Below are 14,736 nucleotides of genomic sequence, written 5' to 3'. Positions count from 1 at the left end.
GAGCTGAGGGAGCTCAAACTCAGCTTCGGAAAGGGGAAGTTGTGTGCTCACCTGTGATGACAGGCTCCTTGAAATCCCTCAGGTGTAAGGGAAGGAATAAGAGAAGGAGGAACAGTATCCAGGGAACCTTCAATCAGACAAGAAGCCCCAACCCACCTTTTTACATATACCACTAACCCGGGATTGTTTCTTCAGAAGAGAATTAACAAATTATCCAGCCAAAGCCAACAGAGGATACATTCAGATGCATTACCTCACAGTTTCATTTTATGCCTTTACTGAGAACATCACACATTCACCCCCTTCCTCTTTTGGGCCTGAGCCACAAGTCTCAAGGCCAGAAATTGTTGGAGATCAGATCCAGATTCTGCAGTTGCTTGCCACAGCTGCACATCTGACTCCAAACCTGGGCCAGATCCAAGTCCTGGTCAGACCCAGTGCCCTTTTTCAGAGGCAGGGCTGTGAAGTTTAACTTCTTAGAGTGGGCACGTGGGATTTGCATGAACAAGCTGTGGCCACGTTAACACCTCCCCACAGAAACAATCCTTGATGCTTCATTGTCAGCTCTGCCCAAGGATAGCACAGATCTCAACGGCCTTGAATTCAGTTTGGCTACACCTCTTCCCAGTGAGGTGAATGCACCTCATCTCGCTCTTTTGACGGGGGAGCAGGGGGAGTGAAAAGAAAAGCACGAAAATGGAAAACAACCACAGTCACCAAGCAAGCATGGGGGCTGTCAGGCAAGGTCACCCAGACCCATGCTGTAACCTTAGGGCCACTCTTATTTGACCTCAAGCTGTTTCCTTCCACATTCTCGCATCCTCTCCATGCAGATGCAGTAAAGCCTCCTCAGAGGGAGGTTTTGGGCAGAGCTGCGCTGGTTAGGCTGTCCCACCAGATGGCACTGGCACAGCAGCACAAACCTCCCAGGACCTGCAGCACTTGCCTCAGCGCTGGCATGCCTGGCTCCCTCATGCTGCTCCTGGCCTCAAGGGTAGATTTATCAGGAAGACTGTAAATGGCCTACGCTGACCCTTACCCTACACCCTATAGCCAAGAATGCCCTGCACACCATTTGGAGCCTCTGCGCCCATCGTGCACTACGCTTTCGCCGGCCGGCAGCAGGGCGAGGGACACCACCTGCCTCCAGAGCAGTGCAGCCGTCCTACACGCCCAGTCAGGATGGGACAAGGCAAAAGCCATCTGGAAACAACCATAGAAAGCTGAATTAAACCCAGGGAGTACAGTCACCTCAGCTGGACACTCCCTGGCACCTCATCACTGAAATACGCTGGGGAAGTTTTAATGCCAGGCAGCGAGGGCTCTAGCTTTGGGGTTCAACCACATGCAGGAGCCTCCTCACGACATAGATGTCAACACGGCCAGATGGGGAAGGACACTTTTTGTTCCCCTCCAGGTGCCCACGTCAGCCACTTTTACCACGCTAGGGCATTGAAGTCAGTGTTGGCACAGTAAAGCCAAGGGTGGGCAAACAGTGCTCCCGGGTGCTGGCCTCCAGCATGGAGCCAGCGTTGACTCAGAGGGTGAAGGGCCCCTGCTGCTGACTCCCTGCAGGCCCCGGAGCTGCCACCTGGGACTGATGCAGAGGGCAAAGTGCTCCTTGCTGACTCACACTGGCCTGCAGCACCATGGCCCGGTCTCAGATTCTGCCTCCAGTTCACATTTATTTGCACATTTAGCATTTTAAGATGGGGCAGGCACAGCACGCCACGCTAGTTGTTGCACAGCCTCTGACTTTCCTGAGCTGAAGAATCACTGTCAGACCTCAGCGTTCCCCACCACCTACCAAACCCCCTTGTCAGATGTCTCACCAGACACTGCTGGCCCACCACAGGACCCACCTCACCACAGCCGAGCACAAAAGCTGTGCTAGGAAATAGTTCAGGCTGGAGGTATCTTGTTCAACCCTTGCTCAAAGCAGGGCTACTTCTGAAGCTAGACCAGAGTACTCAGGGCAGGTTCTCTGCTTACAGAAACCCTATTTCTGTATGGAATACATTGCTTAAGGACTTTTCCTGTTCTTCTACCCAAAAAGCATCCAGCAGTCATTTCCAAGCATGCTTTGTACATGTATACATGGTACTGACTTCAGCTTTAGGTACTAGTGACAGCAGCCCTCTGTCAACTCTGGGCCAGGCGTGCAGCCTATGCTGCCATATCTATAGCCCCTTAGCACATACTCTCCAAAGAAAATGCTCTCCTAACCCTCTCGGCACTGCTGCTCACTGGAATCCAGTTCCCTAGTCCTGTCAGCTAACCAAAGCGACGGTTTGTGTAGCACTACTGACGTAGCATCTCCACACATCTTTGAACAGTTTGCTTAACACCCTAAGCTCATGGACAAGTGCTTAGACTTCACTTCAAAAAAGACCAGGAGGAGTTCAGCTCCTATGGGCCAAGCTTTAAAGACAACACACATACACACACATATGCACTGGCAGACCCCAAGACTGAGACATCTTGATTCCAAGCCCTACGCTACATTGCACAGGAGGGCACTGAAGCACAGAGGGTATTAGGATAGCAGAACATGTCTGCATTTGGAAGCACCAGCTCCATTACTGCCAAACTGTCAAGAAGGAATAAGAGGGAGAAAAAAAAAAAAATCTTTAAACTATCCTTCTGTAAACTTGACCAGGGGTCAGTTTTAAATAATTTAGGAAAGCATTTGAATTACAAGTTATGATACTGGTGGACATGAAGGCAGAGCTGCTATTGGACTGAAGGAAGCATTCGATAAAAGCCAACAGAAACTCTGATGTCACCAAAAACTGTTCTGGTCTGTTTTAAACCAGACCCACCAACGTCCTTGTTCTGTCATCTTATGGTTGCCTACCTCCTTCTCCTTTGTGCCTCCTGTGTGCAAAAGTCAAGACCCTTTTCCTTTCCCCTCCATCTCAGATGCTCCTGGGGACACCTCCAGGTGCTGCAGTTCTGCTTTGTGGCTTGTTCCATACCCAGGTCCAGCCCTTGCCCACATCCCACTCCCAGGCACAGGTCTCCCCTGCCCAGGGGAGGTCACTGCAGGCAGCCAACCCAGGAGTTAGCATGCTCTTGCTGACAGATGCCAGCTGCGGTTTCTTTTCAGAGTGCACTTCACCAATGCTAGCCAGGTCCCAGGTGATGTTTGCCTGCCTCCCAACTGCTGGGGGCCCAGCTGGTCCCTGGAGATGGCGCCTGAGCCCAGGGATTACCAGAAGCCCCACAACAAGGGGATTCAGCAGCAAGTGGCAGCCACATGGTCATGGGTGAGACTGAACTTGCAAGCCCTGGTCCCAGGTGTCACCAACCCAGCCAGGCTTGCAGACCAGGCTAAGAGGGCAGGGGAGCGCCACACCGCTTTACATCCATAAAGCACAAGACTCAGCACAAAGGCTGCAACTTACAGGCAGCTCCCTCCTTCAATGAATGTCTCTTCAGACTGCTTCAAGAATTAAAAAGCTGGTCTCCTAAGCAAGCCAGCTGCCTCTTCCCCAACATGCAGGAGTTGCCATCCTACAATGCCTTGGAAAGAAAAGGGAAAGCAGGCCATTGCAAGTTACCTGGCTGGGCTGCCCCAAACACAAGTGATGCAAGAAGTTCCTCACAGGGTCTCACCAGTGACAGCTGGCAAAACATGGCTCTGGTCAGGAGCCACAACAGGCACCAGCTGGTGCTGACTGATCTTCCCATGCTCAGAGGCAGCTTCAAGGAATGTCTGTCAGAACCCCAACTCTGGATGAGGACACATAGCTATAGGTAATGGCAGCTGGCAAAATTAAGCTATCAAACTAGAAGGGCACTACATCCTGCAATGTGTTTTTCCTGACTATTAGCATGGACAAAGCTATTAACTTGGAAGAAAGAGACATAAAGCGGTCTCTAGACTGAGAACCTATTGTTCACATAATGTCATGAGCACTCAAAGGATTGCCTAGACCTTGAGGCATTACAATGTGTGTTAACTACATAGGCCCCAGTGCTCTGTTTTTATGCATTAACAGCCCAGTTGTGCTCCTTCCTAGAGCTTTGTAGGTTTATGCTGACTTAACAGGATGAGTTCAGGTTCAGATCCTGTTCCCTCACCACCAAAGCTCAGGAAGACTTTGGGGTTTTGGTTTCTTGTTTGGTTTTTATTTTATTTGATTTCCTCCAATGGACATCTCTTCCTCTCCATTTCTTCGGGAGTCCACACACAGCACCAAGGCTTTGTTAAAGCTAGCAAGTTTGTGCCTTGCTACACAAAAAGTTTGTGCTTTGACACACAAAATCCATATTGTGTGGCTGTAGTAGGACCAGTTACTGCATGGCTGTGAGACAGGAGTTTTAAGTCACAGAATGTAGAACAGAATTAATGGTTGAAGGGGGGGAGATGCTCACATCCCACCTCAACTACAGCTCTCGCAAAAGAAACGACAACGAATAACCAGACAAAACTGGGATCTTCCCTTTGACACTTGTTTCTTGACTCTTCCTACGTGCTACAGTCTCTCCCCCATTTGGCATGAACTTTCCTCCCCCTTTGACCATTGTCCCTCTCAGACTGAGGGCAGCTCTTCCCAGCTTCCTAAGGAAACCAGTTGATCTATTATATGGAATATAATAAATGTTCAGGAGATATTGCTCAGCTTGATCTGCTGATATTAAAGGCCTGGCCTTAATTCTTTACCTAGAGAACGCTATTGTCTGCAACATCTGAGACTGTAAGTCTCAAGCAGCCTGCATACTGGCTTCTGCTACATTAGAAGAAACCACTGGCAACAGAAGGTGCAGGAAGAGATGGGAGGATTCAGCCAGTCCAGTCACAGCCCAAGTCATTTCACCAGTAACTTACCATCACAGCCAACTTCTCCCACTGGGGTCAACAGATTGTTCCTGATGGTTGCAAGAAGGGGGAGAGGATTTACACAAGACACATCTAGCTGTTGTGTTCTAGCAGGCCTCACTGTGAGGAAAGACATGGGGACCAGGAAGATCTCCAGAGAGGACTAAGCTCTTCCTCATGAACTTTCTCCCAGTCCTCTATGCTTCTCTATGCACAAGCAGGAGTATATCCCAGCACCTCCCTTAGGTACACCCTCACCTGAAAATCCTCCTACTCTGGAGAAATACCCTCTTAGGCTATTCACACTTTTTGCTGCAAGTACCTACTGAAAAGTCAGAGAAGCTTCACCACAGCTCATGGACAAGACCCTCCAACTTCTGCCTGGCCAGGACCTACGCAACATATCCACCCTATTCACCAAAACAGGGTAACAGCTTTGCTCCTAGATCTGAAGAAATGTATAGATTTTTTTTTTTTTGTCACCACAGATGCTAGAATATTTGACAATGACACCAGCATTTACTGGTGTCATTCAGACAGCTGACTGTCTGAAGGTTAAGACTTCTTATCATTACCCAGGCCACAAGACTTCCATTGTACTTTCAACACAACCATATGTAGAGCTTTGCTGTCTGGCAGAGGAACACCGAGCAAGCGTGGCTGTGCAAGAAGAGTTGGCTGTGAGCAGGCTTGATAGAAGAATATCAGGGCCCTGAGCATATTCTCCATCTTCTGGGGCACTGGCTGCCTGGACTCAGGTCCAGCTTAAATAATACAGGTGCCTGGCTTTGAGAAACCTCAGAAAGGTTTGCCTGCCAGCTTATCTCAGCTAAGGTTCTCACCCTGGATCCCTGCCTGAGTTACTGGAGCCATGCCCATGCCTGGACATGTACCCTGCTGATCTAAATCCTCATCCTGACCTGCTCTGATCTTCCTGCTTAGGTACTGTGGGACTGTTCCTTTGTCGGCGACGCCACTGCCCGTGCCTGCCTTGCCGTGACTCAGCTTCTAGCTTGCTCTGCCTTTCAGAGCAGCCTGCCCTTGCTGCTCCCTGACAAAGGGCCCACTCAGCTCACCTTGCTCATCTCTGCAGTTAGCAGAGAGACTGATTCCCATTTACAAGCATGACAAGAATCAATTCTGAAAACATCTGCAGGGTGTAGAAGCCTCTAATGTCTGAAATGCTAAATGGCAGGGCAACTAAGTTTTCTCACTTGCTAGTTTTATCCACATTCTTATCAAGCATCACACACACACCTACAGTCAGGCCTGTTTCCATGTTGTTTGGTTGGTTTTTTTACCCCATTTGGAACAGCCATAGGTCATTTTTGTGTTGTTCTTCCATGCTCCTACTTCTTTGCCCAGACAGAGCCTGAACCCATTCACTCCTAAAGTTGTTCTTGCCCAGTCTGCAGGCCATAACGCACTTGCGGAAGGATAAGTAGGCTACTAGGATCTTGCTGGAGATATAAAGACCTTCAATCTGCAGGGCTTCCAAAGCAACAACAATTTGACAACTTAGAAGACTCATGACATTCTTTTCCCCAATATTACTTGTTTAATTACCATTTGCACCAGTACATCTTATGCTTTATATACATATATCTTTAATTTTTGCTTCTTCAGCTTTTCAAATACATAATATATTATCTCCAGAATACTAACTAAGACAATACAGAAGAGGCTCCTAGTTAGTTGTTAATTGGTGCCATGAACTTCCTTGGTTTGGGGAACTGATACATAGTTGAAATGACAGGACCTCACAATGATTTGAGCAAAAAAAGAAAAAGAAAACAAAAAGCCAACCAGCAGAGTCCATGACTTCGCTAGCAGATTATAGCCACCCACAAATTCAGAGGAGGCAGCGGGTTTAAGTACAATGAGACTGCAGGAGTGACTATGAAGGTGGGGGAGGGGTGGTAGTTTGTCCCAAGACAGCCGGGGATCAGGATTAAATGACTACTTAAAATACATCCAGGAGCAGTCTGGTCCCCACTTCCACAAGTGGAACTGCAGCAGCTTTAGATCTATTTTCAAGAATTTTGCTTCCCAGAGGGATGGTCTAAGTGAATCTTTGTCTCCAAAACGCCCTCAGTGTAGTAAGAAGACAAAAAGGACAAGAGACCTTTGCAAGTACAAGGTGCATACAGCTAACTACTCTCTTTTAAAAGCCTCACCAGGAAATCTTTGCCCAAAGGGAAAAATTTACTTGCACAGGTGTGCTAGCAGAGCATATCCCAGTTACAAAAGTGTTGCTGCTGGTTGAGTGTTCAAAACAGGGAGAAGCCTTCCAGTGAAGTACCAAAACCCTAGTGTTCTATTAACTGGGTACAGCTGTAGAAGAGTCACTGAGACCACCTTCCCAGCTAGTGTTCTGGCTTATCAGCTAGCACAGAGGGTAGCTAGCATTGTGAAGTTTCCAGCCCACCCACAGGCTTTGCCCAGAGTAATCAGCAGACTTATACCCCAAATCACATCCACAGCTGCTGAAGACAGAATAGTGTCCAGCTCAAAGGGCCTTAGGAAACTCTCCCAAAGAGAACAGAAGAGAGTAAGGGTCTTCTACCTCTTTCTAACCCCCTAAACCACACAGGAAATAGAGGGGGTTTAGAGCACATTAAAAAGAAAAAAATATCCAAGTTACAAAAAACAGCTCACATCCCTAGAAAGTTAGCCTCAGAAGAAAAGCCACAAGAAGGACCACAGGTGGGAGAATTTCACTGCCACAGTTCTCAAGATTGGGCCTGCCATACATTTCTTGCCCACGTGGTATGTGTGAGCTGAAAAGGGGAAGGAGATTGTCCCTTCACCAGAGAACAATCCACTGTCCCACCATAGTTCTTACTGTGGCATGGATATGCAATACTTGTAAAACAGTGCCAAGTCACAACACAAGGCCAGGGCTCAGGACAGTGATGCAGGAACATGAAATGCTGAGTGGTGGGATTACCTGGTTGTCATCTAGTGCAAGGAATGACCAAGTTATAAAACCAGGCTTTTTTTTTTTTTTTAAGCTATTTCCAGTTCAAACAGTTCAATGACAATGAGGCCTCTGCATGGGGCGGCAGGGAAAAAGGAGTGAAAGTGAGAGAAGTTCCTCCAGTGAACCTGCAAGCCAAACAAGGAGCCTCAAGATGGGGTGCCCACCTGAAGCTACAGCACAACGCCAGCAGGTCTACTCAAGGACTTGCATGACTCCTCCCACAAGAGCACAGGAACATCCAGCACTATCAAGAATTGCACCAAAGAGAGGAAGAGTACTGCGTGCATGGGGAGGTTCACTCCTCACCACAGATGTAATTAATCAAAGAGGGGTTTGTGTTGAGACAAGACCTATCTCCTTACACATTCCATTTACAAGCTGCAGCCAAATGCAGCTGCCCTCAGCACTGCAGGCCAAGCTGCAGAGACTTGAGTCACTATTGAAAGCAGCCACAAAAAGCAACAGCCTAACCAGAGAAAATGTAAAGGACAAGGAACCCAGAGGCACCTACCCAGCCTTCTCCTGTACCCACCTTCTTGAGGATTCTTGCTTTCCCTGTATGGAAAGATGGGGAAAAAGAGCTAGGATGTACTACGTAACAGCCAAGAGGGTGGAAGAGATGAGGCTACCTCTCTACTCCTTGTCGACCTTGAGGAGTCAGTATGTTCTCTTTAGGTTCAGTGGTTTCACTGCGGGATCAAAAATAGTAAGTTTTGACTGAAGTGAAGATCTGGTTTAAAAAGGAAGGATTGTCCCAATTTGGTTTTGATTGAAGACTAGAGAGGTTTGTGCCCCCTCCGATCCCATTTAGTGCCTCTAGAGCCTCTTGGTCATCAGTTTGTCCCATTCCACTGCTTTGACCATTCAGAACTGGACCCAGTTGGACTGCTGAGGAGCCTGATTGGGAACAGCACTGAAACAAAGAAAGGACAATCAAAGGAGCAGATCTAGTAAGACTTCTTAACTTACAGCTCTTCCAGTGCCCATCAGGACACTACACTTCTTGTGTGCAGTTCCCTTCAGCACAGTTTACCTGGATGCAGTGCTGAAGTCTCCCCAGAGGTCTGTGGTAGCTGATGCTGGTGCCTTGGATGCAGATGCAGGAGCATCTAAGTCTAATAGAATATCTTAAGGCAGAAGAAAAAAAAAGAAAAAAAAAGTCAAGCTAATCAGGAAGAAAACCCCACAGGCATTTAAACTGTCACCTTACACAAGCTGCTGGATGCAGGGACAGAGAATCTTTGAATTGACTCCAGCTCTCCCTCCAGAAGAAGGAAGTTAGACTTTTTAAGGATTTTGTTACAACAGCAGCTCCTTTTGCTGAATAGGCACTGAGCCTCCAGCTCCTACTACAGGGGTACATCATCTTCAAGAACTGTTCAGTCTCCACCTAGCATACCAACTGGCAGATTTGTGACATATTACCTCTCCCAGTAGAAATAAGGCTCAGACTCAGCCCAAGCTCAGCAATCATAACAGTTGCCAAGCAGGCATCACCTTAACAGTACAAATCATGCAATGGAGCCCAGCCCTATTCAGAAGCTTGTGGTTTCTTCTCACTCCGATCTGTGTACAGCACTGCTAAAATCTCTGCCTTCACATCAGCTCTCCAGACACCTCTGTATGATCACGCTAAAAGTGTGTACAGCATCCAGAAGACTACAGCAACCTCTTTGTTATAGAATCACAAAATGGTTTGGGTTGGAAGGGGCCTTCAAAGATCACCTAGTCCAACTCCCCTGCCATGGGCCAGGGACATATTCCACTAGATCAGATTGCTCAAAGTCCCATCCAATCCAACCTTGAACACTTCCAGTGATTGGGCATCCACAACTTCTCTGGGCAACCTGTTCCAGTGTCTCGCCACCCTCATTGCAAAGAATTTCTTCTTTATATCCAATGTAAATCTACCATCTTTCAGTTTAAAACCATTGCCCCTTGTCCTATTCACTACAGGCCCTGGTAAAAAGTCTTTCTCCATCTTGCTTATAAGCCCCCTTTATATATTGAAAGGCTGCAATAAGGTCTCCCCAGAGCCTTCTCTTCTCCAAGCTGAACAACCCCAACTCTCTCAGCCTTTCTTCATAGGAGAGGTGTTCCAGCCCTCTGATCATTTTTGTGGCCCTCCTCTGTGCCCACTCTAACAGGTCCGTGTCTCTTTTGTACTGGGGACCCCAGAGCTGGATGCAGTACTCCAGGTGGGGTCTCACGAGAGGGGAGTAAAGGGAGAGAATCACCTCTCTCAACCTGCTGGCCACACTTCTTTTGGTGCAGTCCAGGATATGATTGGCTTTCTGGGCTGCAAGTACACATTGCTGGCTCATATCCAATTTTTCACCTAACAGTATCCCTAAGCCCTTGTCTGCAGGGCTGGTCTCAATCCATTCATCCCCCAGTCTGTACTGATACTGGTGATTGCCCCACCACAGGTGCAGGACCCTGAACTTGGCCTTGTTGAACTTCATACATATATGTATGAAGTTCAACATATATATTTGTATATATTGTATTGGTTTTATATATATTATATACGTATGGTCAAAATAACCCACTGTACCCACAATCCCACTATACTTTGCACCTCTTTCTGCTGCTCACACTAAAGCTTCCTCTCTCCCTATTCAAAGCCACTCAAGAAGTGCTTTTCCTGCATCTTTCAACAACAACCACAAGTCTATCTATATTTTTCTGCAGAAAGCAAGTGACTGTGCAGTACTTTTCTGGACACCCTACGCAGCTCTGCCAGTGCCCCTAAAGCACATACAAGTTCAGAAAAATCCAACCATTTCATACCCACCCACCCCCCCCCCCAGATAATTTTCACCAAGTCGCTTGGTTTCTCCTTTTGCAAGGACAGGAGCTACAATGCTGTCCTCCTTGCAAGGAGAAAAAGCAGGTATTATTAAACAAGCATGGAGATCCTCAGGTCAAAGAGAGCAAAGCCTCATCATGTCTCACAGGGCACCACTGGCACTAGATTGAACACCAGTTCCCTGAAGCAGGCCTCAGCCCTCTCTATGCACCTACTACTGTATGACAGACTGTTTGCTCTATGCTAATGTTTACCTGCACTGCTCACATTACTGGATTTCAGCACGGGTGGTGGTGTGACATGGTTGGCAATGGCTGTGGAAGAAGGGGGAGGTATAGGAGGGACTACAATTTTGCCTCCTGGTGGGGGTGGCAGCAGGCTTAGGCCCCCTGATCCAGACACACGGGGCTTGGCTGCTCCTCCTTTCTTTGTCGTCATGTTCTGTATAGAAAGAAAGGACAACTGAGGAATAGTCTCCATTGGCATATCCAGAGAAAGAAGCGGAGTAAACTGGGATGCTTACCCCAATGTTCAGTTTGATGGTCTGCCCTTCTTTAAACCCTAAGTCTAGTTTGGGACGTGTGTCAGCTTCCTGGGACTCCTTGGAGATCTCAGTCTCCTGCTTCACCCACCTAAGAAGAGAGGAAGACATAAGCCCCTGTGGCAAAGGGGAACAGGGTTTCAGAAAAATGCATGGCTCCTCTCCCCACTCCGCCAAAGAGCTACCTTGCCTTGATAAACCAACTACCTCCCTACTTCCAGTGTAATACAGCAAAAAGCTGGGACCACCACCAACCCAAGAGACTAGCACTGCACCTGTAGCATCACAGGATCTAAGCTTAAGACTTACAGATCTGACCCTGCAGGACTCTCAGCTTGCATGACAGTTGGCAGCACATGCAAGTGCCCCTGATGGAGCCAGAGCAGGGCTTCATGACCATGCCAAGGAAGCCTGCGCCAAAATGAACATGCACCACCACCCGCCGTGTTCTACAGGCCAGAGGAAAAACAGCATTCCAGAAAAGCACAACTCACTTGAAGTGATCCTGCAAAGAGACGTTGAAGTCAAAGGCATCACCACGATCCGTGAAGCCAATGCCTATAAAAGCACTTCGTCCTAGCAAGGAAACAGGAGGAGTCATTGGAGGTGCTCTGCAAATGGGCTCTTGTGTTCATTCACTCCAAAATCCTTCTCCTTCTCCTAAACCACTCTCTGTTACCTCCCTCTGACACACCTGCAGCTGGACACCAGCAGCTCACAGCAGTTCATTGCTCCTAACCTTCAGGATGCACCCTTCATCCCATATGGCACTCTCAGAAACTGAATGTTCCTTCCCAGCCCCTGGACTCTGTGCAATGTAGAAAACCCTCCTCTGTTAACCTTAGCTTCCTACCCCTCCAGGAACACTACCCAGTCTTTTCAGCACTCCCAACACCATTTCAATCTACCTGGCATACACCCAGCTCCATCAGGCTAAGTCTCCTCCACCTCTAGCACTTGGCACATACATGACCCCTCAACTCACCAGTCCCATCCTGAATTCGAATGACAAAATAGCGGCTGGAATCCGTCACAGTCTCTACTGCAATGCCAGGGTATTGATCTATAGGAGCCTGGGCGAAGAGTTCTCCTGCAGACAAACTGGGTGTTAAGGAGAGTAACCTCTTGCTAAAGCATGGCCAGGGCTGCAATGCACAGCTCTGAGCAGGCTTAGAAGCACAGGCTCATAAGCAGCAATCGTAGTCACAGTCTTGCCAAGCCACAGCCTTTCCCTTACCTGAAACCTTATCCTCCAGTTTTATGTATGCAGTTTTGCCTTTGGAGGTGACACGAAGCCGCCCTGTCCAGTCTGGATGGTCCAGTTTCCAGTCAGATGCCCTGAAAAGAAAAGCAACTGTTAACTGACTGTACATCAACCCCTCCACTTCTGCCCAACCATCTCAGCAAAAGTCTCTGCTCCCAAACCTTCAACACCTGCAACTGCACCTTATTCCACTTCTCTCCCCGAACAATATATGACATCTCAGCTCCTCTCCATCGCTGCCAATTGACACACATGGCTCTGACTGGCCTCTCTTTCCTCTAGGTAAAGGGAAATAGATGCAGTCCGGAGAACATCAACTCTGTCTTTACCTTTATAAGCTTGCAGAAGAGGGGAGACTGAAACCCAGAAACTCACCTGGAACAGTAAGACCAAAAGCAACTAGTAAGTGACTTGTGAGCATCAGGAAGACCCCAAAAATTAATCACATGCTGAAAAGCCACTCCATTATTTTACATCAACAGAGTAAAATAGTATCAAGTACCTCTGAACCTAGAGCCAGATAGCTTACACTAGGTAACTTGCACATCATACACACAGCCATCTTGACTAGCCCATCAAACTCTTTGCTACAGACTGTTGTGAGGCGAAAAAAGAAAAGAGGAAAAAAAAAAAAGAGAGAAAACAAACCCCAGCCTACAGGATTTTACAACTGGAAGCAGACACCCGCAGCCAGGCACAGCATCCACAGCAGTGACAGTCTGCCAAGTTCAGCGAGTACCACCAGCACCCATCAGTGCTTCAGAGCATGAACCCATTTCTCCTGAAAGTCTGTGGGCACAGCTTACAAAGTCACACTCCACTGATTTCAGCTAAAGAGAGAGAAGGCATTTCTAACTCCTGATCCTGCAATCTTTTCTTAAGAATCATTATGAACTCCTGGCTTCCTCCCCACTACTGTGAGAGCCAACAGGCCAAATTCAACATGCCATTATACCACATCAGACTCACGTCCCAGGGAGCCGGGCAAATTGGGAGTGGAGGTCAGCTCTGCCTGGAAGAACAACTTGCTCAGGTGCCCTCACCTCCTGCACATGATTAACAAAGCAGCCCCTGCTCCTCCACAGCACGGAGCAAAGGCTCCCGCTTCTAGGCACAGACCACTTACGAGAGACGGCTCAAGCCGTACTTCCCCCAAAGCTGCAGCCGGTGGGGACTAAGGCCTCAGAGAACAGGCCTGACCTGCTTGCGGCCGCAGGCCACAGCCTCTCAAGGCCCCGCTCGGGGCGAGGACGCCCCTTCCCCGGCCCAGCCCCTGGCTGCCCTGCCCGCGGGCAGGGCAGCCAGGGGCTGGGCCGCGCCAAGCCAGGGCGATGCCGGGCGCTGCATGCTCCCTCACCTGTACCCGCGGTTGGAGGTGCGCGGCGGGATGCGGTAGACGTTGACATCAGGCTTCACGCAGAGGACGGACTCGTACTCCAGCTCAGCCGCCGCCATCTCAGCCGCGAACCCCAACAACCCAGCGAGGAGCAAGGGGTGGGAACCTAATAACTGGGGGCGCTTCCGACCGCCATCTTTGATGAGGGCAGACGCCGCCTAGGGGCGCTGGGGTGGCGGGGCGGGAAGCAAGTCACATTGAAGGCGTGGAGGAAGGCATCTTGGATCCTGGCAGCAAAGCGCCGGGGCCGGGGAGGTGGCCATCTTGGAGCAGTTTCTGACATAGAGGCGGGGGTCGGCGCCATCTTGAACCCTGGCAGTTCCCCACTGGGCCTGGCGCGGCCATGTTTGGTTCGGGCTGTGGTTCGGGCTGATGAAGTGGTGCCGGGCGCCATATTGGACCCGGGCGCGGCCATGCTGGGAGCGGGCAGAGCAGGGCGGGCTAACGCGCCCCTGGGGAGGCCGGGTCCCCGCCCTGGGTGCTGGGGAGGCCCTGAGCTGCTGTCCTGCCGCCAGCCTGGAAGGCGGGAGGGGGCGCCGGTCGCGGGCTCCAGACTGCGGTGGCACCGAGCAAAAGGGGCCGGTGTGTCGCCGAGAGCTGCGAGGCCAGGGCTGGGCCGCGCCGAAACATGGGGCTGGGTTTTGTGCCGCCACCCGAACATCTGGGGGGAGCTCGTGGATCCCTGGGTGCCCTCGGCAGTGGGCTGGGGTGCTTCTGTTCTTCCCTGCGTGTTTTTCTTTTCTGCAGGGTCAAAGCTTGGGTTTTAAGTGAAAATGGATTTTCGTGTGGCCTGTGGTGCTGGGATCAGGAGGCCTTTGGTAAAACAGCAAACCAAAGAGAAAACACAGCACAAACCATTACAAGTTCTGCAGCTGGAAGTGGTGAAAATGCCTGCTACATAAAAGTTAATTTCAG

At 49.4% G+C, this 14,736-nt stretch overlaps 1 protein-coding gene across 2 annotated transcripts; it reads right to left on the bottom strand.

The window, feature by feature from the left end:
* Positions 1-6,330: 6,330 nt before the first annotated feature.
* Positions 6,331-13,990, bottom strand: NECAP1 (NECAP endocytosis associated 1). Of its 2 annotated transcripts, XM_072878365.1 has the most exons (9): positions 13,783-13,990; positions 12,608-12,703; positions 12,399-12,499; positions 12,147-12,251; positions 11,656-11,737; positions 11,144-11,252; positions 10,875-11,061; positions 8,842-8,935; positions 6,331-8,721 (listed from the first exon to the last, which is right to left on the bottom strand). In XM_072878365.1, the coding sequence occupies exons 1-9, from the start codon at positions 13,878-13,880 to the stop codon at positions 8,673-8,675; spliced, it is 921 nt and encodes a 306-aa protein (XP_072734466.1). In that variant the 5' UTR covers positions 13,881-13,990; the 3' UTR covers positions 6,331-8,672. The 2 variants fall into 2 exon arrangements, with proteins under 2 accessions (XP_072734466.1, XP_072734474.1); XM_072878373.1 differs by lacking the exon at positions 12,608-12,703 and having other exon boundaries at positions 6,344-8,721; positions 13,783-13,988.
* Between the last annotated feature and the right edge of the window lie 746 nt (positions 13,991-14,736).

This window comes from Ciconia boyciana, chromosome 1 (assembly GCF_034638445.1).
Source record: "Ciconia boyciana chromosome 1, ASM3463844v1, whole genome shotgun sequence".
NCBI lineage: Eukaryota > Metazoa > Chordata > Aves > Ciconiiformes > Ciconiidae > Ciconia > Ciconia boyciana.
Note: the sequence above shows the minus strand (reverse complement) of the source record. Positions and strands in the feature narration are given on the sequence as shown.

Coding starts and splice junctions, on each gene's coding strand:
- NECAP1 (XM_072878365.1), bottom strand. CDS start 13,880: ATGGCGGCGGCTGAGCTGGAGTACGAGTCCGTCCTCTGCGTGAAGCCT. Junction 12,704..13,782: donor ACCTCCAACCGCGGGTACAG/GTGAGGGAGCAT, acceptor CCCTTTACCTAG/AGGAAAGAGAGGCCAGTCAG. Junction 11,253..11,655: donor TCTTTGCAGGATCACTTCAA/GTGAGTTGTGCT, acceptor CTCTCTTCTTAG/GTGGGTGAAGCAGGAGACTG.